The 27,215-nt window shown below is 43.2% G+C and overlaps 1 protein-coding gene across 1 annotated transcript in view; it reads right to left on the bottom strand.

The window, feature by feature from the left end:
• Positions 1 to 8: 8 nt before the first annotated feature.
• The window catches only part of SYN3 (synapsin III), a 205,748-nt gene continuing 178,541 nt past the window's right edge, over positions 9 to 27,215 (bottom strand). The window contains exons 9-14 of the mRNA XM_009684358.2: positions 23,106 to 23,180; positions 19,666 to 19,768; positions 13,845 to 13,979; positions 8,792 to 8,873; positions 6,822 to 7,119; positions 9 to 5,310 (exon numbers count right to left, since the gene is read on the bottom strand). Coding sequence (XP_009682653.2) covers positions 5,178 to 5,310; positions 6,822 to 7,119; positions 8,792 to 8,873; positions 13,845 to 13,979; positions 19,666 to 19,768; positions 23,106 to 23,180 — 826 coding nt within the window. The 3' untranslated portion in view covers positions 9 to 5,177. The remainder of the gene's footprint in view (positions 5,311 to 6,821; positions 7,120 to 8,791; positions 8,874 to 13,844; positions 13,980 to 19,665; positions 19,769 to 23,105; positions 23,181 to 27,215) is intronic.

Genomic DNA, 27,215 nt, shown 5'->3' with positions numbered 1-27,215 from the left:
GCTTTTCATTTCTTCTATTTTTTTTTTTTTTTGGTATGGATTGATCTCAGTATTTCTGAAAGAGTAAATGATACTGATTACTGTTGTGGCAGCTGATATTTAATTATTTTCTAAAATCACTTTGGAATTCAAATAGTGGAAATAGAATGACATTTCCTGTTATTGATAAAACAGCTTGTATTTAATACTTATCAGGTCATATTTCAGTGATTCTTCTCGTCTTGTATCAACTGACTTCAGTCAGAAAGCTTTGCCATTAGCTCCAGTTGGGGTAAAATTTTTTTTTTTTTTTTTTTTTTGCTGTCAAAAGCTGTATTTCTTTCTTCCCTTCTTGCATCACAGTAACGGATACCACTGCAAATCCTGTCAATCACTTAAGAATATGTCTCTGTAGAGTTTGAGGATACCAATTCCCCTTCAGTACCAAGACTTGCCTTAATTTAACGTTTACCTGTACTGGTTTTAATTGCCTTATTCCAATACAGTTTTCACTTAAGTGAAATGTATAGTCAAGCCTCTTAGCTGACGGTGATTCTTTATATTCCACTGACAATGATCTGAAAAAGGAAAATCTCTGCTGCATTGGTGTTGTATCTTTCTGCCAGCGTCATGAGTGCTTCAGCAATGCATCCATACTATTCATAAAGGTACACAACTTTAATTAGTACAAGAATTTGCTTGTAACTTATTCTCCTTACCTTTTCAAGTTTTTCCTGGGAACAATGATGTCTGTATGTATGTGTGAGATGTTAATCTCAGGTAACACTGGTACCAGTGCTGCCCCACGGTACTAGTGCCTTGATGACATCCACAATGCCTGTTCTGCTGGTGTGGTATGCACTGCTCTGGAGTTGGGCCTTTTCTGCCTTGAAGGCAACTGGGTCGTTCTTCCCCCAGGCTAATGCCACAGCTTCTATTTAAACCGTATTTTGTCATTTGGACGTTTGTTTATCAAGAAATGAACTGAACCTGAAGCTATTCCTTCCCTTTTTTCATGGTTCCTTTGTGTTGTAGTGAAGGCACTGTGAGCCAATTGAAAGAATCTGATTATCCTCAACTGTCCAGTTCTCTAAACAGTTTTGTTAATAATTCCTAAAACAAGAATGAAATACAATGTGAACATCTCATGGCCAAACTTAGTACAGAATTAGAAGACAAAACAGAGAATATGCTTACAAATTAGCTACTTATTTTGATAATTTGCCAGCCCCCTAAAGCAGGTATATGTGTCATTGTCTTTTGTGACTCCTGCAGAAGAGGAAACCACAAAAAATGGAATGCCTGCAAATGGTCATTTCTTACTTTTACTGCTTGCCTGTAGCCAGTGCTGTTAGGGCTGCTGCTAACAGTCAACTGGAAATCAGGAACTGTTGTCCTTGGTGTGCGTTTGTTTGTTTGTTTGTTTTTTTTAATGAAACTTTAGACAGCCAGGTTATATAACCTGGCCATATGCAGTGCATAAGGTCTTATGTTTATGAATGGTGAAAGAGAAAAAAGGACAGCTGCAGTTATCAGTGCGGGATTGCTATTTTCAGCCTTAACCTTATACAAGACATTTAACTGCTTGGGAACTTGAATGATATTACCTCTTGAAATACCACACCTAGGTATTCTAAGAAAGTCAAAATGTTCTTCAGTGTATATCTGAACAGTAAAATGGAGAATTGTTTTCCAGGTGGTGGATATGAGTGGGTGTCTTAGCTGTTTCCCAGCTCTTTGAGCTGAATCCAAATACACTCCCCCATTCACGTTTCCTGGTCTCCATGTGACGAAAATTTAAGTGTGCAAAGACAAAAGGGAAACCCAGCGTGCTCTGACCAGGTGCTCAATTTTGAGAGCTGTGGGATAAAGACCCTAAGGCATGCTGTGAAGCATGTCTGCCCTGTAATTTAGATGTAATTTCAATTTACCAACTTCTCTGTTGCCTTCTTACTGCCTCACCTAAACTTCAGGTGATATATTTTGATACTTAAATACCTTTTGGGTATACTTCAGTTCCTCTTTCATAAAATGGAGACTATACCTCTTGTATTCCCTCTCTCTTTTGCTTTGTTAGATTGCAGGGATTTTGGAAGAGAAACCCTGCGTCAAAGACGACAACCTAAGTAGCTGATACTGCATTTGTGAATCCGCTCGCCACAACATCTAATGTGTGAAGATCATAGGTGTACACTGAAGTTGCATGTACTGTTGAAACATCATTTCATCAACATTAAACGCTTTATGGAATTTCATTATTTTGACTTAGGAATTCAGTTCAGTGTGCTCTTTTAAAGCACTTTTGTGGACATAACTGAAAATGCTTTTCGGGAGCTATAGGAGTAACCAAGTTAAGCTGATAGTGAATTTTGCTTTTACTTGTTTTTGCAAGCTGGAGCTGGGGGGAGGGGAGATGCCATTTGGTTTGCCTACCCCTTGAAAGATGACAGCTGGGCACTGCAGGCAGATGTATGACTGAGGAGATCTAAGTCACTGCTGGGTATCAAGTCAACAGTGCTATCCTGTTGCAGTGGTGAGTTGGAGGAGAGCCCTGCTGTATTCAACTGCAGCCTCAGCAAGTGATCCAACCGTTGTGGTTTCAGTGATTAATTGGGGTTGCTTTAAAGAGCTATGCCATCCTAGTCGTTATTTATTTGAATTTTGTGTAGATTGCGTTAGGAAGAGAGACGTAACATTTGGGGGTTGGCGCAGTTGAGGATTCTGGTAATCAACTTTTTTTTTTGTCTGTGCATCCCTGGTGTATCCTGCAAACATTTAGCAGAGAAAGGGATAAGTTATGCTGAGGAAAGTGTTACAGAAGGAAATCCTCTCCCACCAGGGTTGCATTGCTTCCTCTCCACATAGTGGAGCCTGTTAATTTGCTATTGTTCTTGCCAGTGGGACAGTGTTTGCTCAAGGCCATTTGTCGCTCTTTTATTGCTCCTGGAGACTGCAAAACAGCAGGGTCTGTTTTCTTTCTCCTACAATGACATCTATTTATGATGCTATGTTGTAAGCTGCTTAGCAAACCTGGAAGGACAACATAGACTAAAAAAAAAAAAAGACAAATCATCGGGGAATAAGGTGGTTCTTTAATACTGAACTTGAGATATAAATCATTGATCCAGATGAGTCCCTTAAGAGCCTTCCAACCTGGAAAAGCTGTGCAAGTTGCTTGCCTGAAAGTGCGCAGGTCGTGAAAGCCATTATATGTGTAAAGGCCTGCCTGTTCAGGGGTAGGTTATACTAGGTCCAGATTGGATCTAGATGTTCATTACAGGTGCTGTACAGGAAGGAATTGTTTGTTTGGCTTCATTCCCACCGTGATCTGTAAATCATAAGATCCGAGATGGCAAATGCTGCTGTTGCTGCTTTGAGGATCTCCCTGTTTAAGTCACAGCAAAGATCTGTGCCATTGGCTGGAAAGTTTTTAACTTACTTACGTCCACTGGTGCTCCTAAGTGTAACCCATGGGGAGTTGTAGAGGGAGACACAAAGCCAAAAGTCAGGCTTTGAAACTGTATGCACGGTTTGTGACCAAGCTACTTGGCAAAGCCTGAGGAAAAATCGAGCAGGTTTGCCTGCCTCCTCATAGAGCCCTGTCTCATGTCTGTCAGATGGTGCTATGGGAACTGGTGTTTTCATTAGGTGTGTTATAAACAGAACTACCACAGTTCAAGGGCTAGATTATCTCAGCAGGTGGAAATAGCCATAGCTATACTGATTTACACCAAATTGTTTAAATTGCAAACGTAGCTTGTGCCACTCCTGGTTTTGCCACGACCCAGTCCCCGTTTGCGCTCAAATGCTACTCCATTCTGTATTAGAGGCTTGGAGGGAAAGTAAGGCAGGCAAAGAAATACTGTTTTTCTTCCATCTCTGACTTCTCCAGAAGAATAATCCCTGTGGGTGGTGAGGGAGGACATCTAATATTGATCATTACCTGCTTGGGTCAATCATGTGCATGGCCTTCCAGTTTAAACTAAACACGCCTGCATGTTTATATGGATATATTGCTTTCCCATTGCCTGGAGTCACTGGATCTACCCTGGCTCATCTTATTTCTAAATGCTAGTTTTCGGTTCTGTCAGAGGTCTGTCAACTTGTATTCATTTTGCACTCACCCTAGTGAAGTCAATGGGAGTTCAAGGAGGGAGACACGGTTTCACTCCATCTCTCTATCCATTTTGCGTTATGGAACACTCAGCACATGGGTATGTGCACTTCATCAGCTCTGCTATTAATTGTGCTTGTTCCCGGGGGGCGCATTTAGCCAGATGTGACCAAGTCACCAAAGTACTTGGAGTTGAGCCGGGTTTTATCTGGAATTTGTGTGAACTGTGGATATGAACTCTGTGGTGTTTCTGAGGGCAGGGGAAGAGGTTGTTTTTTTGTGTGGAAGGCCCATTTCTCAGGTTATTTTTGAGCTAAGGCTCCAAGGTTAGAATGTGACATTTTTCTCTCAGAACTCAAGAATCACATGCAGGGAACATAAATGCAAGGCATGAAACAGAGACATTTTAATTGCTATGAGCAGAGAGATCTGGAGCAGACCTGCAGTCCCTCTGGATGCTCTGCTCATGTGATCTTTGGCGTTTACTGACGCCTGGTACCACATTTTGCTTGAATGGAGTTTTGCTCTGAAAAGTGACTTTTTATCAAGTTGGTATCATGAAGTTCAATTCACGCTGTTTCCATGCTCAGGCATGCTCACGTTTATCAGTCAATGAATGTTTATTCTTAACACCATGTTTGCAATCTGTTTCTGAAATCAGCCTATGTTCTTTTTAGCTCAGCCTCAACAAGGGTTCTGTACTTGCAAGTTAACAATTGTATTGACTATATACAAATAACATAAAATCTAGTTTGCACTGTCATAAATAACTGTGTTGACTCCACAGGGGTTAGCAGGAATAAAATTTGCTTTACAACTCAGTCATTCGAGCAGATGTAATTCTGAGTATTCACAAAGAACAATGAAATAGTGCCACTTTTATACAGTCACTTTTCAGACCGTTACTGGATTTTTTTTTTTTTAATTAGAACAACTATAGGTTTCTAAATTCCTTTTACCCAGGTATTAGTTGAAATCTTTGTGTGAATCACCAGGTAGCATCGATTACATTCTGGGATGACATCAGGTTGGGCTGATATGAAGAGTGAAGGCTGACAAAAGCACAGATCTGGCTGCAGGGCTATTAGTCGGAAAACAGGCTAGCAAACGATTTCCTCAGATTGCGGATGGTCTCAGCTTTTGCTTCATCTTCATTGGCATTTCCTCGCTGAGATGATTCAGATATGCTGAAGGTGTTTGTCAGGGACTGTGATTTGCTGAAACGGAAAAGGGAGTTGACAGTTAGACTCAGGAGAAGAAGGTAAGTTCAAAGCTGATTACTGATGCTTTGTGTTCCATCACACTGACAGATTCAAGGATAAAAGGAGGGCTAAGCAAGGGGAATCTCCATATGCTAAGCCATCCAAGAGTTTTTAGCGAGCTGGTGGCTCCAGTAGCCACAGTCCAGGCTGATAAGGGGTTTATGAAGACAACTGATTAAAAACATACAATTGCTATTTGGTGCTACTGTTTTGACAAACAGTTAAGGCATTTCACTATTAACACAGAAGAAAGGACTCGCACTGAAGGCCACCTTTCTCTCATCAGCCACACCATGAATGATTGCCCTCTTCCCTCCAATGAGAGAGCAAGAGGGGCTGGACAAGACGCGTAGCCACGTCCCCTGCAGTGTGTGCTGTTGCCTGCCCGACCTGGCATGCCTGCTCTGACCATCAGCTGTGTTATGCAGTCCTACTGGTTGGCTCCGCTGCTCCTGTGGGGTGCATATCCACTTGTGTTTTAGTTCAGATGTGGACTGTGCTTTTGAAATAAATCTCCCGATTGTCCATGCTTACTAAGTTTTTTTTTTTTTTTTTTGTTCATGTCACCAAGTTGTTTCTTCTGGTCAATAGTGGGCATTCAACACAAGACTAGACTCTGAAATAAACCTTCCTGAAATACGTATAGTGTAAAGACTGACTCCTTAGCACCAACTTTTTGATCTATAAATCCACTGCTCTTGGTTTGCTTTGCTAAGGTAGACAGCACCACTGAAAGCCTATTTCAGAGTATCACTCCTCTGCTGTCTAGAAACCGTCTTCTAATTTCCAGGTTATATTTTGTTCTGGCCTGTTTATACCAATTTGTTCTTGTGCCAACTTTTTGTCAACACCAAACATCTTTTTGCTAAGTTTTTTTGCCATGGTGACAGCCAGATCTTCTCCACCAAGGGTGTCAGCAAAAGCTGCTACCAAAGGTGCACTACATTTTGGTAAATTCTGTTCCAGCAGTATACTTTAATATGCAGTCACCATCTGGTGATCTGCGTATATGTCTAGCCTGCCCCATTTTGCTAACAGTTGCCGAAAATTGTCCACTAAAGAATGTTGTGTGGCTCCTGCATTCAGAGAATAGTGAAGGAATGATTCTTGTCAAGCTCTCTGGCCAATAATGTGATGATTACAGTCTGAAATACATTGCTGGGAAGGTAGTTGCTGTGTTAATATGACCAAGGGCAAGGCACACAATTAACAATGAGTGCATGAGCAGGAGAACGTGAAATCTTAGAGATGTAAAGTACTGCTCGTTCTTCCTGAAAACGGTTCAGTGGTGGCCTGCGTTATGTCCGGGCATTTGTACCTCTGAAGTCACTCTCGGTTGCGCAGGTCTATGACCATGGGGACTCCTGCCTGACAACAGGTGATGTGTTCTTTGTGCCGGGTCAGGGTCCTTTTTTGACAGCCTAATTTTAGTAAATGCAGATGTAGTGGTTTAACAGAAGACCTACTTCAGATGTGGGTGTGGAGTGGCCTGCTGCTTGGACACGTCAGTGGGGCTTGGCTGGCTAGGGGCCCGGCCTTGAGCAGGCGGTCTAGGCTGCTGTGGTGGAAAGATGCCTGCCTTGGAAGCCTGCACTGGGGAGGACCCAGTCGCTGATCGGACTTGCTGTGGAGATCCAGGTGACCTTTGTTGCTGAGGTGAAGTGGACTGGGGACTCTGGGGCTGCTGTCCTTGAGGAGAAAGCCGTTGCTGGGGTGGTGCGCTTGTCCGTGGAGGCTGAGATCCCTGAGGCTGGCGTGGTCCACCTGAAAGAGACATGTATGCGTAGATATGAGGAGGTGCATGTGGTGGACAACAAACAAGGAGCAGCTACATGGAGGAATGGGTTTTAATAGGGGAAGAGACTATTCAGAGTAGCATCATGCAGAAGGATAAGGGAAGTCCTCTTTTATGGGTCCATCACTGGTTTCATACCCACATCTCTGGAGTTGTTGCAGCCAGTTTCTCTACCTCCCTCAGCACTAAGAAAGCTTTGCCGCCTCTCCCCAGAGGAAGATGCTTCGAGGTGCTATACTCTTCCATGTAACTAATCTTTCTTATCCCTGGCAAGCGCTGCCTGCAGTGGGAAGAGTCACTGGAGAACAAACTGTCTTTGCAGAAAATGGAAGCTGAATCTGCTGGTTTGGGTCAACAGTCCCTTTACGGGGCCAGTGATTTGATGTGAAACTACACCCTATCACTATGTGTACATCTATCCCAGCAGTACTAGCAGCAGGTGGCGTCAGCCATTTTGGTAGCAGACCCTCAAAACAGACTGAACTAGATTTTTTGACTACGGTACCCATACACACTACTTGCTTGACAAATGGAAGTAGACAGGAATAGTCATATCACACAGCTCAGTCCTAGCTGTTGAAGATGCAAGCAAAGGCTATGCTACTGACAAAGCCTTGGCCTGAGGTTAGGCTAACTGAACAGGACAAGGAAAACTCATGGATGTGTGAGAAATTGCTGGATGTGACAGATATCAGTGTGAAAAGCTGACAAAATTTACAGCTAGCACTGGGAGGGACTGCTAGATTTCAGAGTTGGTCAAGGGGGCATTGTGTGAGAAATGGCCAAACTTCAGAGAATTGAAGGGGAGTACTGGGGACATTTGGGGGAATAAAATCTTGAAAGGCCAAAATTGCCAAGGTAACCATATCAGTAATACTGTATAAGGCCAAAATTACCTAGGTGACATTATGAGAAATACAAAATTTTGGATATAGCAAAACTGGCACCAATGAGGAAAAAGTAATTAGGGATGGGTGTTTATTTGGGAGGAGACTGGGGCAGAGAAAGGGAGGAACGAAGGTGGCAAAAAGGAGGATCTAGAGGTGGGAGAAGGGATAATAGGATATGTGAAAGAAATGCTTGGTGTGGCCTGGGGGTACCTACTGGGCAGCCCTGCGCATCTTCGCCGCAGCCTAAATCAGGAAAATAAACCAAACCGGTTGTTCAGACCAGACCACAGGAGTCAAACCTGCTTCAGCTGTCAGGAGGGCTTGGGAGTGTGCTTTTTCCTCCTAACAGGGAAACACCTGGACAGATGGATCAAGCATCCTGTTGCTTGGTGTCTGTTCCAGGCCTGACAGCAACAGCATCTTCCCATCACTTCCTAACATTAGTAGCCACTACAGCTTCATGCAAAAGCAAACACTCTGCCTAGGATCCTGCTCCAGTGGCAGTTCAAGTGGCTTCACACTGCTGAGTTAAGCTTTAGCGGCGGTATCAGCTGAATCTATATCAGATTTTCACTCTGCTTTCTGAGCTGCTATGGAATATTGCAGCAGCTGCTTTAAAAGCATACAGAATTTGCTGCCCAGTAGTCGGCGAATTGGAACAATGAGTGAAACCTATATGCTGAGATCTTTTAATTAGAATGCAAACTGATATTTCTCACAGTCCACTGTCATGAGTCCTGAAGAACTGTACCTTGTGGAGGAGGCCGTGGTTGGGACAGTTGTCCGAGCTGAGATCCAGGCTGAGATTTCACTGACTGAGGCTGAACTTGAGGCTAGAGGAAAAAAATCCATTCCAGTTAATACAGTGTCCCCGAGGAGAAGCCCAGAGTTAATATAGAAACTGCTGAATCCTGAAGTGATCCTTAAATACACACACGCACACGCACACACACACACACACACACAGAGCATCTGGCTGGTAAAATCTCATGGGACTAAAATGGAGAGCTGAGTAATAAAAAACACAGAAACTGTTTGCTCGTAGGGAATAACAATGAAATTACGGTTCAAAATGTGTTTTAGGCAATCAGGAATTGCCAAATGCATCACACCCAAGGATCACTTAGTCCCATTTCCCATTTTGAACAGTTGCCAGTGCCAGATGTTCCAGAGGAAGCAGGAATGAACCTTGGAAACATCTATGGAGTAATCATTTATTTATCCTAAGGGGGTTTCATCTAGATTGCTAGTGAGTTGGGACCAGCTTAAACCCTGAAACATGAAGCTTACTATCTGCTCCACAAAAGAACAGTTCCAGGCCCTTTGTTTTGTTATTGACACCTAGGCCCTTTGAATTTTGCCCAGGTCTCAGATTCACTGACCTTCTGTGGCATGAGGTCTGCTGTCCAATTATATGGTGAATTAAAAGGCATTTCCTTTCCATGGTTTCCCGCTTCTTAGCTTCATTGCTTTGTTCTGAGTTTGAGAATAGTTCTCACAATCTACCTTTACCAGACCATTCATTATTTTGTAAACCTTCATTGCTCTCCTTCTCATTCACCTCCTTTTTAAAGCTGGCAGATTGAATCCCATATCTCCATACAAATGTTTCCAGGCCCTTAACCATTCTCATCACCCTCTTTTCTTTTCCAGCTTTGTAATTCCTTCTGCATATGCCAGATATAGTTCCACCTATGTTATTCCAGATGAAGCAGTATCTTGGTTCTCCATATGCATCACCATCTCATTTCATGTGCGTCCTAATTCCCTGCGTCTCCTTTGTCAGCACAGCCACAGGCTGAGCAGTGGTTTTCATTAGCCTGTTTACAACAACGTCTTTCTCAAGTGGTATGGTTGGCTTAGAACTTGCAAGGTATATAGATTGTTTATGTTCTCCTCCTACTCTCTACCCCCAGTTCAACTTACCTTTCAGTCTTCAATATGGAGTTTCTTTTGCTGTTAGGGTGACTTAACATACTTAGCTCTGTCAGATGTTCTTCACTGTCCTCCCTGGTCCCGACTAACCCAAATAAGTTGGTGCCATCTCCACTTTTTTCTTTCTTACTGTTTACTCTTTTTGACAGATATTTTAATAAACAGATTAAGCAACACAGAATTGTTGCACAGAGGGACTGTCCAAGGTTAACAAAAGTCTGAGCAAGCCTATTACACAAAATTGTTTATGAAAACCAGGGAAGCTGGAGACAGATAGACTGGTACGTGCTGGATTATTTATATGGAGAACACAATGATAAAGGGGTTATCGAGGCTCCTGGAAGGTCAGCATTGGCTGGAAAATGAGCTAAGCAATTCCGAAAATGGGAAGAAATGTTTCATTGTTGGAAGCAGAGAGATGAGTTTCAATTGACTAACCTAAATGGGATGAGATTGGCAGCCCATCTTGTACACTGTTTATCTGGGACTTGCCAAATGGATGGGGAGGAAAACATGGGAACTTTCAATTCATGACTTCTAGTCCTTGGGACAATAAACCGTGCCTTGATATTGGTGGAAATTTGCTGTCCTAATGCTGAGAGACGTCCTGACTGGACCAGCTAAAGAAAGGGAATCAGATTTCATCTTCACCTCTACTGTGTCTGCCAACAGCCAACACAAGGCCTCTCAGAGACGCGGGCAAAGCCAGATTTCAAGCCTCAGTGATGAAGGATTAGGGTAAGGGCCAGCCCAAGGTATTTGTCCCACTGGGAGGGGAACAGCAAAGGGAAAGAATGGAGCTGCAGCAGGGAGCTGGGGAGAGAACAGCAATTTTAACCACGTTGTAACCACAAAAAGAAGGTTGTCGTTAACATCTTATCCTATCGTGGGCTCAACCAGCCCAATTATCAGCATAACAGGACCTGGTTTAGCATCCTGAAGTCCCTTCTGTGCACTATTTGCAAGAATTAAAATTAACATCTCTCTTATCTGCCTCTTTATCGGAGGCCAGTTTCTGCTCCACAATGAAACTTTGCCTCTTTCCCCCTTTATGCTTCCTTTGCTTAATGACTCTTGTTTGCTACCTTGCCTAAAGCTTTGTGACAGTCTAGCTACATTATTTTGACGTATTGCCTATTATCTACCGCTTTATGAAAGAATTCTCAAAGAGATAGTGGGGAAAGAATCAGAAGGAAGATAAATAGAACATTCTTCTTTGCAAAAAACTGTGGTAGGTGTTCTTAAGCCATAGCTCTGTTGATTTATTAGTGTTTTATATCATTATTTAAATCATTCCTTGAGATAATTTGTAAGGTCCATAGTTTACTTGTCTACATTTTTGCATTACTTTTATAACCTTTATAAACATAGATTTTGCATTTGTTACACACAAATCCACTGGAGCAATAACTCTTTCTAAATTGCACTTTTTTCTTGGCAGCTGAGCTGCTTCCTAAATTAAGTTCATTGGATGTAGCCATCTGTGTTTGGGGACTTAATGTAGCAAAGAAGGACAACAGAGACAGTGTTGTGACTCTGGCAGATTTAATTGCTGAAAGTGGGGAACTTCTTCAACTAGATATAGTTTTTCCTGATAATAAATATAGGGGATTTGAAGAGACAAAAAACAATGATTAAATCAGTGATCACTGACATTTAAAAAAATTATTAAGTCCCCAAACACAGATGGCTACATCCAATGAACTTAATTTAGGAAGCAGCTCAGCTGCCAAGAAAAAAGAAACTTCTGATGATCAATAGAGCCCATCAATTCTTTGGTAAGGTTCCTTCTTCTGATAAACTTAAAGGATTTGTTTCATTCTTCCCTCTATTCACTCTTCAAAATCCATTCTGTCCTTTCTAAGTTTCCTTTTGTTACTTGCACAAAAGTCTTCCTAAATGTCAGATTTCCAAATTTGGAAGTTGTTTCTCTGTGTGTTTTCAACATTCTCTTTTACTTTGCCACTTAACTCTAGAAGCTTATTTATTTCTTGCATTGCTGATTCAGAAGAAGATCAGAAATGTATATATGCCTTCTGGAAAACAATGTTCTCTTAAATAACTTCCATACATTTTAATGCTATGGAGCTTTTGATTGATTTTCTCATTTTATTGAAACCACCTTTTCTAATTGTTTGTATCAAATCATTACTTTTTGATACCACATCTGTCCCTTGGATTTCAAAACTAATAGTGTGTGTTCACTTCCTGAATTTGTACCTGGGTGTTTCTTGAGACAAAGTAAAGCTGTTGTCTCCTGCTTCACTTGGATTTTGCTCTTCCAGGAAGCAGTCACCTAAAAAGACGGGAAACTTTCTCTGAATTGCTGTCCCACTGTGCTGTTTGACTTGCTTCTTGATAGCTGTAGTCTCACATTATTGTGACTTGTTGCTCCTTCCATGCCTCTCAATACCATGCACACACTTTTTAAAGTTCTCATTTTTTCTTGGACCAGAGGCTGGTATAGACAGCCCTGATAATATATATGGGGTGCTGTGGATACCCGTAGGATATCTGAGCATTCATACTTCTATGGATTCAGCACTGCTGGGCTTTTAATTTTCTTGATTCTATATACAGATATATGCAGGTTTTGTTCTTGGTGAAGAGCCTTTTCTTATTTAATTCTTCTATTTGGCATCCAGTCTCTACAGGACCATTTATTTTGTTCTTATTTTGGCCCTATTTTGGGCTTGTTGTAATTCAGTCTAATATATTACAAACATAGAAAAAAGATGCATCTGCTAGCTTCCCTTTTGCTCTTAGTTTAAACACTCTGTTTCTTGGTTATTTCAGATGGCAGTTGTTGATTCCACTTTAGTGAGAGTAAATACTATGCCTCCTGTATAGTTTTCCCTGCCCCAAAGCTTTTTAGTGTCTATCAAAAGTTTACCCGCTCACTCAAGCTAAAACCTGTTTTGGAGTTACCCTGAGTGCAGTTCATGCTGGGGACCTGGTTTAGCAGGAGCGGACTGTCATTACGACAGAGGTAGAGAGCCAGAGAGTCCTTTCCCGCCGCTCTCTGTCTCAAATGGAAACTTGTTGAGTGCGTTGCAGTCAGTGTTACCCCTCAGTCTGCTGACTCTCCTGTTGTTTCCTTTGTGCAAACTTCTGCTGCAGTCAACTCCTCCTGCTTGGCTCCCTGCTAGATACTGAAAGAGGTGTTGCGCATATACCTGGAGACAGCTCACTGTCACAGACTGTACTCTGGTGTGTTCCGTTTACACAGAACTGCCACTGGGAAATACGGCACTAAGATTATATACACTCTGTACTCAAAATGAATGTGGCATGAGGAGCCCTAAAGGGTCATCTTAAAGCCAAATATGACAGGTTTCTATATGAATTCAACATTGGTCAAGCCTCCTCCTGATGAAAGGGGTGAAGGACCTCTCCAAAGAAGCAAGCCTGCAGTAAGAAATGGAACAACTCTTGGTGGAGATTCTCACTATCCTGTTTGGGAAGCCCAGATTTTTCATCAGGGATGCAAAGACTGAAATGAAATCTATACTGAGGGCTGGTGTTTGTGGAGATGAAGTCAGGAGTAACAAGCACCTCTAAAAGAGGCTATCTTCAATATAGATCCGAAATGGGATTTAGTTTACCAAGCCAGGGTGTCTAGATGCATGGCCCATGCTACCAGTGTGATATCACAGTTACACGGAAGAAGAAGAAGGGAGAGAGAGCCACTTCTCAGGGGTACCCACTGCAGAGAGGACTTTGAAGAGCAGGAGTGAGTCTATCCAATACACTCCCACACGGGACTGTTCACTTCTGTGAGACATGTGACTGCCTGACAGCTACTCAGAGGAGAGAAAGAAACAAGTCTGGGAAAACATCTTGTCCAAAATATCTCTATATTCTCATACCCAAGACCTCAGCGGTGATGGGGTAGATCCAGCAGTTATGACAAGCTGACTCATTTTGGAAACAACCAGATCTGCTATAAGCTGTCTGTCCTCTTCCACATGCTCCCCAATCAGAGGCATTGAGCTGTCCATCACCTGCCACAAGAGGGAAAAACAACAGTTATAAGGAGAGCTCCCAACGGCAGATGCTGTTTTCAGCTTACCCTCTCACAGTGATCTGCTTTGTGACCCCACATCCTTGACAACACCTCTAGTCAGTCAGTACCCTGTGTGCTGAAACACACTTGACTCTCCCAGGGGTGGGATCTGTCTTAGTTTTTTTTGGAAATGGTACATACTTCCCCCCTCCCCATCTTACTTCCCCTCACAACCTGGATGCCAAGCCAAGACTTCTGGTGGCCAAAGACTTTATAAATCAGCTAAACACGAACTGGTTTCTTCACATGCCCTGAAGAGATGCTTCTCATGGATGAGGTTTCTCTGGCACTGTGCCATGGCATTTAGGGATGACATCATTGCAGCAGAAAGGGCCACAGGCAGGCACAGGAGAAGGGAAACAAAATGTACAGACACCTGTGGAGATTAAAGCAGCAGGGGCTAGAGGAAACCAGGAAACATTTGGGATTAATCAATGCAAAGCAGTGCACCCTGCAAGGGGAAATAAACACAACAGATGTATAATAAATAGGATGTCACCAAAACAGCAGCACCCAATACAGGAAAGTAAACATTTTCTCTCTTGCCTTCTTGACACTGTTGTGATATGACTGCTTCCCAAACAAGCGCTGGAGAAAACAACAGTGTAGGGAGGGGAGAAGGAGAGCCAGCAAAGGCTCTTTAAGGTAAGAAATCCTCTGACAACAATAATAACACTGAAAGCACAGCTGACCCTCAGCTGTACAGCAGCCCTAAACATCATTTTCAACAGTTCATCATAAATCAAGTACTTCACAAACATTAGCTAAATCCCACAGGAAAAACTGCACAATGATGAAGTTAAGATTCAGTTGGAGTAAATATAATTGTACTAAAATATCAGGGTTGAAAGAGTTTATTTTCTTTTGCTTTATTTTTAAACCAAACATTAAAAACCTTGGAAATGCAGAGTTAAAGGCTGCACTGGTCTAGAAAGGCACTGACTCATACTCAGATAACAATCACAAGTGCACTCCACCCCAGCAAGGCTGCAGCCGAGTCCACTCTTTGAGGGAAGTGGAAAGTTTTGCACTTTTTTCGCAGTTAAAATGGGGGTAGTCTGTTAGTGAAGTGAGTTCATCGAGTTCCTATTCTAGCATCATCCTATGCAACAGCTTGTTAACTTGGATTGATTTTTGTAGGTGTCTCATATGAAGAGTGAAGAAGCTGCGAAGGAAGCTTTAACTTAGAGTTCTCATGAAGAACGAGCTGTGTGTTTATAGTCATGGACAGCTTGACCTAGGGTGCATAAGGAGGTCAGAAAAATAAATGGAAATGCTCAGCTATATACATGAAATGGCTTTTCATCCCACTGTCCATCTTTCTGTTTCCCTGTTAAAAAAGGAGATGGGGAAAGGAGATGGTTCCCAGAGACATTAACCACGGTGGCAGGGAACAGCCAGGTCCTTTCTGCCTCCCACCAACCCAGGGGACTCCTGGGGGCTCTCCAGCAGGTTGCTGCACAGGTCTCCCTCCTCTCAACTCCCCTGCAAAAGCATTCTCATTTCATTTAGCAATCCCTGTTCATGTGTAAGAAAAGAGGTCTCTCAGCTCACTTTAATGCGCCATGCGAGGGACCTATCTGACCACTAGATGATGCCATTACTCTCCTAACAGCTGGCCAGCCAAGTTTAGCTTGGAGATTCCCTAACCCTCCCTGTTAGTAATAGGGATACAGCTGTATTCAAAAGATAGAATAAAATATAAACTAAAACAAAAAACAAAAAAACAGCCCTCATTTACCTATCTTAAGAAATACCCTTCCTCATTTCTGTGGCAACAGTCGGCTGGAGTGGAAAGGGAAGATGCTGTTTTAAAAAACAAAGGCACCAGCAGGGACTGAACCCTAGAGCAAGTCCCACCTGAGTCAAGTGAAGCTGTACCAGGGATCAGAGTATATTCTGTCTTGCTGTGTAGTATCTGGCAGAGGGAATGTGAGATGTGGGAGTTTGTGAATACGGGCATGGAGAATCACTGCATAAGGAAAGGCCTTTGAAAATGGCAGTGATTTCCATGAGCAAAATGATACAGCTGGTTACTACTCATCTGAAAAGGAGCATGAGCTGTCACTTTGTCCTCCAGAAAACGGGAACTGCTCTGGAATTGGGCAGATATGAATGCTAGTGTTGAAATAAATCAAACGGCTGGAAGGAATACACAAATTGCAGACCGATTGAGCTCGTTTCTTCCTGAGGAGCTCACAGAACAGCTGGACAAGAAGATGTCGGCATGTATGGACCCAGGCTTTGTAGCTACACAAGGTCAGTGGCTGCTCCTGCTGCAGATGTTGTTGCCTGATAAGGAGTATGGGGGGAGCGGAAGGCAGCAGGGCAGAGAAAAGACTCAGGAAAACCCCATCCCGCTCCTGCCCCTGTGCCTATCTGATGCTGAGGCCTGAAAGCTGGACTTCTTATTCCATGCCCTGATGTGCCAGAGTGGGGTGTTGGGTGATTTTTAAGGAAGGCAGGAAGGAAGGGAACAGATGACATATCAAAACAGACACGTCAAAAGGACTGATATGGCAGTGGCGAAGGTAGGGGCAGAGCTTCATGCAGGGCAGCAATAAGCATGTCTAGCAACATAGCTTGCTATATGGTAGGTAGGGCTTAGCTGGGTACCTGATCCAGGTGGAGGAATCAATTGCATGGGTCATTTTACTTGCCCTCCACCTGCTCCATATTTGTCAGCACAGCAGAGCTGTAGGAAGGGGTTAGAGTACCAGAAAAAGAGTGTGTGTGGGGGGGAATTATTAAGCCTTCGTCATCCAGCATATACATGCTGCTGAGCTCTTTTGAGAATCTGGCTGCTAAAGGCGGTACCTAGCTTGTGCTAGTTTGATGATCTGGCCTTCTCAATGAGCGCTGAACCCTGCTGAATATTCCCTTAAAGTGACCAAGTTCTTTAAAGCAGGTGAAAAATAAGTACCAGCATTCAGAGTCAAATTCACAGGTGCTTTAATAAAATGAAACTTCGAAGAAATCAGTAGATTTCTTGTTAGGGCTGAATGAGCCTTGAAAATAGTCTAAAGCGCGCTAGTGTTTTGTAGGGCAGAAAGGTGGCAGGTTCTGCTGTTCACCATGGGAACAAAATTGAAGGTGAAGTTCAAGTAATATCAAATACCCTGGTTTCACAGATTACTCTTGTGCTGTGCTGATAACTCATCTCTCTTAATCTGATTCCACTTGCAACAAACCACTGCGATGAATCTCAGTTCACAGAACTGCCCATTGCTCCATCTGCAAAGCTTTTCTTAGAGAACTACATTGCACTGTGAAAATTAATTACTGCCTGCAATTGCATTGTGCAAATTCCCTATTTGTTCAGCCCACTGACACCTGCTTTCTTGTAAAATGTCACAGCAGACTGTTCCTTCTCACCAAGAGAAATACAAGTGTCACACTGTCAAAAAACTTTTTTTTTCCCAACTACCAAAAGAAAAAAGCAAAATAAAGGATCAGTTTCAGACCAAGAAAAGTACCCAGGGAAGTAGGCTGGAGGCAATTAATTTCTTTTCAGCTTCTCCCTCAGATCTGCATAAAGTAGAAAAGGTGCCTGCTTGGCTTTGTTCCGCTCCTTTATATTGCACGTACTCTACTCCTTTCCGGACAACGTCTGTCAATCTGGCATCTGAATGCTTGCTAGAGGTTTGTACATCAGACCTGCTCAGTCAGGTTCTCAGGTGGTGTAATTCAGCCTGAATCATCTGAAGTTGATGTATTCTTATTTTTACACTATTAGGTCTATTGCTTTTTACCTTGGCCTGGAGGGAGAGGAGTGTAAGTGTACATTTTTGCCCTGTGCAACATGATGATGGCTGCTACCATATGGATGTGCCTTTCATGTAGCCACTCACACACATGTGAAAACCCGGAGGTGTATCTAGACAGAGGCATATAATGCTTAAGCACAGAATCTGCCATGGTGCATGTACATAAGCTGATGGGCAAGAATAGATGTAGGGATCTGAAACCAATCTCACGTCTGACCATGTATGGACACAGTCCAAATGTCCTTAGACTCCTCTCCTAGCAAGACTTCTGTCTCGCTCTTCCTTTCCCAGTCCCATGTGTGTAGTGACTTAAAAATACATGGCAAGGAGACAGTTTGCTTTGGGGGATGCTCCTCTAGGTGCTGATGAATTGCACACAGGAGCAGACCCATCAGCCACAACCTCAACGCTACAGGAAAGATGGAGGCTTGCCAGCGTTTCGTTGCTGGCAGTGCGCTTATATCACATGGCCTTTGACAGGTCACTGCTCCCCAGAGAGTAGATACATAACACTGGAATGCACAGTCGCCGGAGGGCTCATGTGGTTCTCATCAGCATCCCAACCCTCAGCGGGTGGGACTGCTCTCCCACACATAGCTTTCCAGTGTGTCAGCACCCCTGCATGAAGCCATAGGCTGGCCCTGCTCATCTTCCTCGGCTGGCCTGTGCTCGCAGAGTTTACAGCAGGTCAGATGCTGTGCCTCTCTTCCAATCACATAGTGACAGAGGCACTTGCTTACTTGCTAGATATTCTCTCCCCTGGAGAGTCTCCTAAGTTTCCACTTTGATTTTCTGGCCATCTTTTCCTTCTCTGCCCTGTTACAATGACCTGAATGTGCTATCTACCCTACTCTCACTTGTGTCTCCTGGCCTGGTAAGGAGTATGCTGAAGCTTAGCTTTCCTAGCCGCAGTTTGTCCAGTGAATGGGGTCCCAAACACAAGAGTTTGTAGTCCACACTGCCCATAGTCACTCTGTTGTGGTTTTTCTTACTAGTCTGTTATTGTAGTGAATGCTGGTCTGGACAAAAGATTTAAATGAATACACCTGATTTTTAGTTAAATTGTTCTTGCTATTTATGGACATCTTTGTTACACTCTCCCTGTTTATTCTACCCTCTTAAATAAGATGCTGGTACGAGTTTTATTATTGGGATTCCATTTAAAGTGATTGCAGAAAGACAGGTTCATTCGGAGAGAAACAAGTTTTTAATGGGCTGAAAGACCTGCTGGACCCACATCTCCCTGTGGATAATGGAGGGAGGTTAACATGACTGATAGGCTAACATCATCTAGAGCTTGAATTCAGGTTGGGCTGAATCTGGGCATGCTCATTCTTGAAGCTGCTGATAACTGCTTCCAGCTACAGAGATGTGCTTGCTTTACAGGTGCTCCGCCTAGGAAGGATAGTGCTGGGGCATCAGTGCGATGAGACATACACCAAGCTTTAGATGCTGCCAACAGCACTCTCTGAGGATTGTGGCCTCGGTAAGAAGGCAGCTCTGCATCTAGCCCCATGCTGGTAGGTGCTGCGCTGTGGGGATTTGCTGGCTGGAAAGCTAGAGTGGCCAAGCAGTCTTTGCTTCCCCATTTCCTGACACAGCCTACACTGACACGTGAAGGCCCTTTAACAGTGAGCCCTTTCTGCATATCTGCCAGTTTAACTGGGACTCTGAATTGGCCCCCTGCATATCAGAGTGCCACAGTTTGGAGGAAATAGGTGGGCATTGAGGAGCAGTGACTGCTGGACCATGCACACAGACGTACACGAGCACATGGGTGCCTGTGAATCCTGATGGAGAGTTTATGCAGATATACTTCCCTAAGGAGACTTGCATTTGAGTTTCCCATGCTCTCACCTCAATGATATAGTCTTTTCCATCTTTGCTGTGGACAGCTTTGACGGCACAAATATCAAGACCTCCAAACATTTCTGCGCAGGCGTCCGCCCAGAGTCTGTACCTGCAGAAACCATAGAGGCATGGCCTGGAATTAACTATCATTGGGTATTCCACCAGATATATTCGCCCATCCCTCTGCCCTAGGAGCACATAAAAATTCTGGAGTGTTTTTTATTGTAGCACAAACTTTATATGCTTTGCTAGTGCATTGCCTCAGTCTGTTGCACAGGAGATGTACCAGAAAAAGGAATCTTGCTAACATTTTCATTTATTCCGGATTATTTCAAACCTGCCCTCAAAACCACCTTAAAATATTTCTTTCCCCCCTTGGTATTTACATCAGATCTCCAGTTGGTTGTCATTTAGCCAAGTTATAAATATTTAGCTCATTTAATCTCCCAGAAGAGTTGGCCCCTTAGCGTTTGTATTGGCTTTGCCTGAAAGCCCTCCATTATGCAGGCAGACTTCTCCTGATAAGAAGTCCAGCACATCAGGGCTGGAGTAAGACTGGAAAGTCAGTGCAGAATTTAGCAGGGTGTAGCCACCTCCTCCCCGATCTGTGACCTAATGACTCCTGTTTTTCATAATTTACTCTTTCCATTTCATTCTTTTGCATTCTCCTACTTCCCTCCTATCCCTTGGGCATTCCTCCTAGCCAGGTACTCCCTTCCCATGGACTAGGCACTGCTTCATCAGAAGGAGATACATGCTACGGCCCTTGTCTCCAGCTGTCCCAGACTGGGAAATGAGCTGGTATGAACAAGGACCACGTCTGATGGGTGCTCCCTTAGATATTCCTGTGTCAAAGGAGGAGAGAGAATGACAAGAGCCATATTATGAGGGGACCACATGCCCTTGTTGTACAAAAGAGGAGGGAAAGAGGTGGCCTGGTTTTATTTCCTGTGCAGCTGCACTGCAGTCCTGATCATTTCAATAAAAATAATAATCTCAGCAGATCTGTAAGCAGGACTACAATAAGATGCGGGGAGCAGAGGGAAGGCCGCGGTCTTGTGAAAACATTGATGTTTTGCAGACCCTACAGGGAATGGGAAAAGAGCTGTTCTGGCCAAAGAACAAGTTTATATCCTTGAAGCCAGCCAGAGTCCCCATAACATGAAAATATAATGATCAACTTGTGTGAACACAGTATCTGCAGAAAGAAGCAAGAAAATGGCTTATATGACTACCAGTGTTCTCTTATCCCTAATGAGGAGACCACGCATGTTCACCCCAGCACCCATGAAGAAGAGAGAACATGAGGAGTGAATAGCATGAGGAAGAAAGCTACGGACCCTGTGAAACAGGCAGGATGCGTTGTGAGCCCGCTGTGTGCACTGCTGTGGCTGGGCACCCAGGTATACCATCGCAGCAACCACCTCTCTTCCTGAGGGATGTCTATAGGTGTCTGGGTTCAGGAGCCAGGCTAAGAGGGTTGTTGCCCCTGCCAGAGTCCCTGCTAGCTATCTGTCTTGAACAGCGCTGGCCTTAGGCGAGCCCAGGGAGGCATCAGGGCCGCTGGGGTGTAATAGCAGGGCTATGGGGCAGAAGAGCATATTTATGCATGTGCATCAGGAGTAACATTTGCAGAGGGTGTACTCTCATCGTACCTGGAACTGTCCATCCTTTGCTTCTGTTACTGCTCAGTGCTATAGGTCCTTAAGCTTGTTGCTACTCAAATGGGACTGCTGCACTTAATGGGATTTGAACATTTGCTGCCTCTGTTGCAGGATAAGGCTAGCCTGGCAAATTGGGGCATTATCCTTATAAAGTGAACTTTCAAACTGTATCCTGAGAGGTTAGGAGGAATCTGGGCTTTAATACTGCACGCTGCAGTGAGGGAACTTTGCCCCTTCGCCCCTTCAGCTATGTTGTAGACAACCAGGATCCTTAATAATGTTCAGATCCTACAGTCCCATTAGGGCCTTGCTGAGCCCCCTTCAGCATCAGATTTGAGGCCTAGCTTGCTTTTCCTGTTTCACAGAACTATAGCTGCAGAAGGTACCTTCGATGGTCACCTGCACCATGCTGCTACCCCCAAACAGGGAAGAGCTGTATCTGTGTCATCCTTGAAAGGCATTTCTCTCATCTAGTTTTGAAAAAGGCAATCCATTGCTGTGCTTTGCTATCTTTACTGCTAGGAAATATTTCCTAATGTCCAAATGAACCTTTTTTTGCTATAATTTAAGCCCATTATTTCTTACCCTACTGTACCACTAATATGGAGAGTGGGACATGCCCTACTAGCAGCCTTTTATGTATTTGCCCTTTAAGTCCTCTTTCCTTTAGGGTAAAGTGGATGACTTCTCCTACCTTTGTGAAAGCTAATGAAGGAAAGCAAGCATATATATTCACTATGCACAAGTCCACACTTCTACAAGAAAAATATCAGTGATCTGCTAACTGAAAAAGGTAGAAAACTACGGGGGCAATTGTGGCATTCTTTCCTCATATGCTGATTATATTTTATCCTGTGAGCATTCCCATTGCTGTCCTTTCGACTCTCTCCAACTCGCTGATATCTTTCTTCAGGTGTGGTGCCCAAACCTGGACAGTGACAGAATTCAAAATGATCCTGGCAAACTGGAGAAACAATCTGAAAAAATCCTGGACGCAATAAGGAGCAGTGCCTACACATAATCTATGTATCTACAAATTTATGAATTATCTGCTGCATTAAAACAATAGGTTGGGGAACAAGTGACTTGGTAGCAGCTTTGCAGAAAAAGTGTGTGGCAGCCATAGTTTGAGCACAGGTTGCCATGAGTCAACAACGTCATGCACTTGCAATATAAGCAAATATCACGCTGGTGTGAATATATGGAAGTACCAGCTGCAAAGTTCAGTTTGTGAGCTGCATGAAGCAATTCCTTCTGCTATGTTCAGCAGTGAGAAGACCTTAGCTGAAACACTATGTCCACTTTTGGGAGACTAATGTGAAAAATGCTATGAACACTTAAGCTGACAGATTTTTCTTTCTGCTGAGCAGAAGAAAAAACCTTTTCTATCTGCTTCTTGTAAGTAATGTACTTAGAAAAACTTCCTGCTACTTCTTGTTTTGTGCTGTGACCTTTCTGATTTTATCCCTACATGTTTGTGCTTGTGAGCTTGACCTTAGTATGCTGGTCTAGTTTCCTGTGGCTACATTCGGTAAAGCTCTAATGATTTAGCAATATTGGTCTCTAGCTGTCCTTCCAGTCTGTTTTCCAAATTAGGAAAGTTTGCTTCTGTGCCCTTAATATTTTTTTAAGGAAACACTCAGTCTTTTAAACTCCTTTATCCAGCCTCCCAGGAGACTTCACCTACCAGTTCTCTCAATTAACTGAAGTCTGAAATACAATTCGTCCTTTTTAAACCAAGAATAGCTAATACTGTCTTTGAAACCCTCTTCTCTTCCTTACCTCTCTGTCATTGCAATCTGTTCTAGCATGGCAGAACCTGTATTTGCCTTCCAGTTTCCAGAGATGGATGTCCTCCTAGAAAAACAAACCAAAAACATAACCAGAACATGCAAATACACTCCTTCCCCATCCTCCCTCTTACTGTAGCCCTCATTCTTGACTCAGTGCTTGTGCAGGAGGGGATGTGGTGAGCTTCTTCCTCACAGAAGTCTTTTCAAATCTTGCCTCAATAGCCCTTCACACAGAATATGTTGTTCAGACTCATGAAAGACTGCATGAGGAGTTAGGGAAAACTCTAAGGTATCTTCAGCCCATGTCTGGTGGATGATCAGTATTAGCTTTGTGAGTACTTTCTTTATACCTCAGGCCCAAGACAGCTCAGACGCGTGTAGAGGAAGTCTAGGATAATCAGCCTTGTCTTCTATAATGGTAGCAACCTCTCTTCCTGGAAGAGCAACTCTCCAGGCAAACATATGACTGAACAGCTCCAGAAATATCAGCTATAGCATTCTGGGTCTCCCTGACTTTGACTTCAATTGTACTAGTGGCATAGAAAATAAGATTATGCCTTCTCTTCCACTGGCTTTTTGTTGGCCTTTCAGTGGCTCACTCTGTCTGGCCTCAGAGAATTTATAATTATAAAATGATTGGACTTTCTCTAGCTGCAACTAACTGTTAATTTCCAGGGAAGATACTGACAGATTCTAGGTTTCACCATCATGCATCAAGGGGTAAACAATTTCCTTTCCTTGACCTTAGGCACAGGGTAAATCTTGGACAGGTTGCTGTGGCAATAGTACGCATATAACCCTGGTAGAGTGTACAATCTAGGACAGGTCAGCATGCTGACAGGATACATCCAAGGACTGTCTCCATGTTACAGGAGATTTAGCCTGTGATTTAGGAAGGGATCATGAGGGGCGATCCAATGCTTCAATATGGCGTTGTGGAAATCCTTCCTGCCCTTTCTGTCACCTTTTCAACAAGATGTAGAAAAGAAACTCTGAACTTTTTTGCTCATTAAAGACTATGTGGAACAGTGGAGATACTGATGCGCTGCCGAAATGTAAACCTGGATCATTACGGTGGACTACCTAGAATTTCCCTTCACCCTGGTGAAGGACTCCCCAGTGTCCTTTTTCCTGTTCTCTTCTAACCTGATATGTATAGTTGCTGTGAAATTTAAATAGACTTTATAACGCATCTTTAAAGGAATGGCCAGAGGGGCAAAGGAGAATGGTTACTGTATTGAATAATTGTGCTTTCATATAGTTGACTCTGGCACTTGGTTCCCTTCACCCACATGCATCTTCCTGTCCTACTTTCTAAGCAAAAGGATAGATTTCTCCATCAGCTTTGATCGTTATGAGCCCTTTGATTATGTAAGCACAGCATCTCTTTTGCTTTTTACATGGCCTGGTTCTTAGGATTATGTTACTCAGTTCTGCAGTGAGAACCATTTTTTATTAATATATAGATCCATAAAATTGCCATATAGCAGCAGATGGCACCAAAATCCCATTAGTACTGATGAGAACTTCCAGAGTCTGATTACTAACAAGATGATTAAATATCAGTGTTTAGAATATGAATCTGGAATACTGAATATAAGCAGCTGAGTTGTCCCTAAGAAAACCAAACCATAGCTGTCTAGTTTTGAAGGGAAATTTGGCTTGAGAAAGCTCCAGAAATAAGAACTCTGCTCTGATAATTGGTCTGATTGGCGTGACTTGTTTATGCCTATGTATCTCCAGCCAAAGTACAATATTGGGCCTAACGTATCAAATATTTCTCTTAGGTGTATTCCAAACTGTTTTTAAATGGAAAAGCTTCGTTTGCAGCCATCCTGACCAATCACCAGCCTCTGTCAAGACCACTCTCTTCCCAGCATAACAGAGCAATTCCAGTTTGAAGTGTGCCACCAAGTTATTTTTCTTCTCTGCCCCCCCCACCCCCCATTTTTATTCAGCCTGAGGTGGAAGGAGAGATTGAAAACTGCAGTGTTTCCCTAAGGATGCTCTGCTCCCAATCCCATTTCTGTTAGGGACTCAAAGTTTGTCTAATCACCCTAAATGCCAAGGGGCCATATCAGTGTATAGACATCATCTTAAATAAAAGGACCCAGGGTTTTAGGACCTGGTAGGTCAAGTAGATTTGTAGCCCAGACACCTTCAGCATTGCTTAGGATACGTGGACAGACTTGCAGATTCTTGACTGCCAGTGTCCTATGCTCACCATCTTCCAGCTGAGCTGTTTCAGTCTAGAAGTAGTGTAGAGGTTTCTAGCCCCCTGAAGAACATATAGCTATGAACCACGTTTGAAGTGACAAAAGCAGAAGCCATGCTCATGAAACTAGAAAGGAAAGGATATGATCCTCTTGCTAAGAGCTGATGGCAAAGACTATCCCATACCTGATAATCAGCAGCTGCTGGTAATCCAAAGTGAACAACGTTTCACAAGCCTTAACTGGCAATGGTCCCTCTGCTCCCCCAAGTTGGGTAGAGGGTGTACAATTTCTGCCCCTGTTTCCCCCGCCGCATGAGCAATATTCATGTTTTCTCCTCGCCAGTATTACAATGTCAATCAAATACACTCAGTGGAATTTTAGGCATGTATCATATGCTGCTTATCTGCTGTTTTGAGGATGGCCCAAAGCAGGGGCTAAGTGGGTGTTTGTTAGCAGTGTAAATCTGGAGTCACTGCACTGAAGTCAATGGGAAACTGAACTCAAGCCCTGGGTCATGAGCTGGAAGGAAGTGCATTGAGCATCTGGGATGGTGAGGAATGCATGAGTCACTCTGCAGCATCCTCCCTCTGGCAGATGCTTGGTGCAAAGTAAACATATTTTGGAGAAGTTCAATACACAGTTCTTTCTCAGAAAGAAGGGGACTTTTAAAGTCTAAATGTGTGGGTGAAGGTATAAAAATATTGGGTAGATTCCATGGCTCACGGATCAAAGCAATTCTCCACTGGTCTGACGCTACAGCAGATGCTGTAAGTGCCTTTAAGGCTGAGATTTGCTGGTGTGACTCATGATTTTGGGTGTTCTATTTGAGATACCAGTGAGAGCCCTGATATTTTGGGTGCTTTTACCTCTGCCCTCTGCCATAATAGGCACTTATTTATGCCACAGAAATAATCTCTCATGCTGTCTGATGCTGGGACAAACTGATACCTTCCAGAAGAAACAGCTCACAACCAGACTGGCTATACAGCTCTCCTAAACCCACTTCCATAAAAGGCTCTCTCAATATAAATAAACTTTCTGGGTTTACAAGTCACTCAGTGAATTTTGCTATATTTTTTCTTTGCTGATAGGCTTCATTTCTCATTAAGGTGTTCCCCATTCATAGCTGTTTAGTCAATTTCTCAAATGAAAACATATTTCATCTAGCAAACAATTGTTTGCACAGCTATATTCCCACGTGGGATTAACTCTTATTGTGACTGCTTTCTTTCCTCAATCATCTGGTATTACTTTTGATCCCTGTCGGGATGAGTGTGCGGTGAGTGTGAACAGTAAATGGGGAGAGGGTACGGTCAGGTAAACTGGGCCTTTGTTTCATTTAGAGACAGACTGGGAATAGATTGTGGAGTCAGGGTTGGGTAGGTTGGCAGAAGTAGGGAACTTTAATGGATATTTTAAACCTTCCTTCCTTTGACCGATTTGAGCCAGGCTGTGTGTGAGATGTTAATGTTATATTAGGCAACTGTGTTAGACCTGATCAGATTTAAAACAAATTTTCTCTCAACAGGTTCACATGAAGTACCTAAATGTCCCAGAAGTCCTACCCATGAAGAATGTGGCTCAGCTATTATCTAGTTTATTTAAATACCTTTGTGCTAGAAAGCCGACCAGGAATTTTAGGCAGCTATAGCTGAAAAGTATGTGATCATGTACATTTGATTATCTTATTTAACTGTGTTTGCGCCATAGCGATGTCCTGGGGGTTTGTAAACACAGATCTAAAACTTGCAATATTGTGAGTCTTAGGTAACATATGAAATCTATCTGGTGACCTGAAGAACATACTGCCAGAGCTGTCTACTTATCCCGAATTTTGCAGCTGAATAAGGAGAGGTATTTCTGGAGCAGCTGCGTTATTTGGA

Source organism: Struthio camelus, chromosome 1, assembly GCF_040807025.1.
Source record: "Struthio camelus isolate bStrCam1 chromosome 1, bStrCam1.hap1, whole genome shotgun sequence".
NCBI classification, from domain to species: domain Eukaryota; kingdom Metazoa; phylum Chordata; class Aves; order Struthioniformes; family Struthionidae; genus Struthio; species Struthio camelus.
This window is presented reverse-complemented; position numbering and strand designations above follow the sequence as displayed.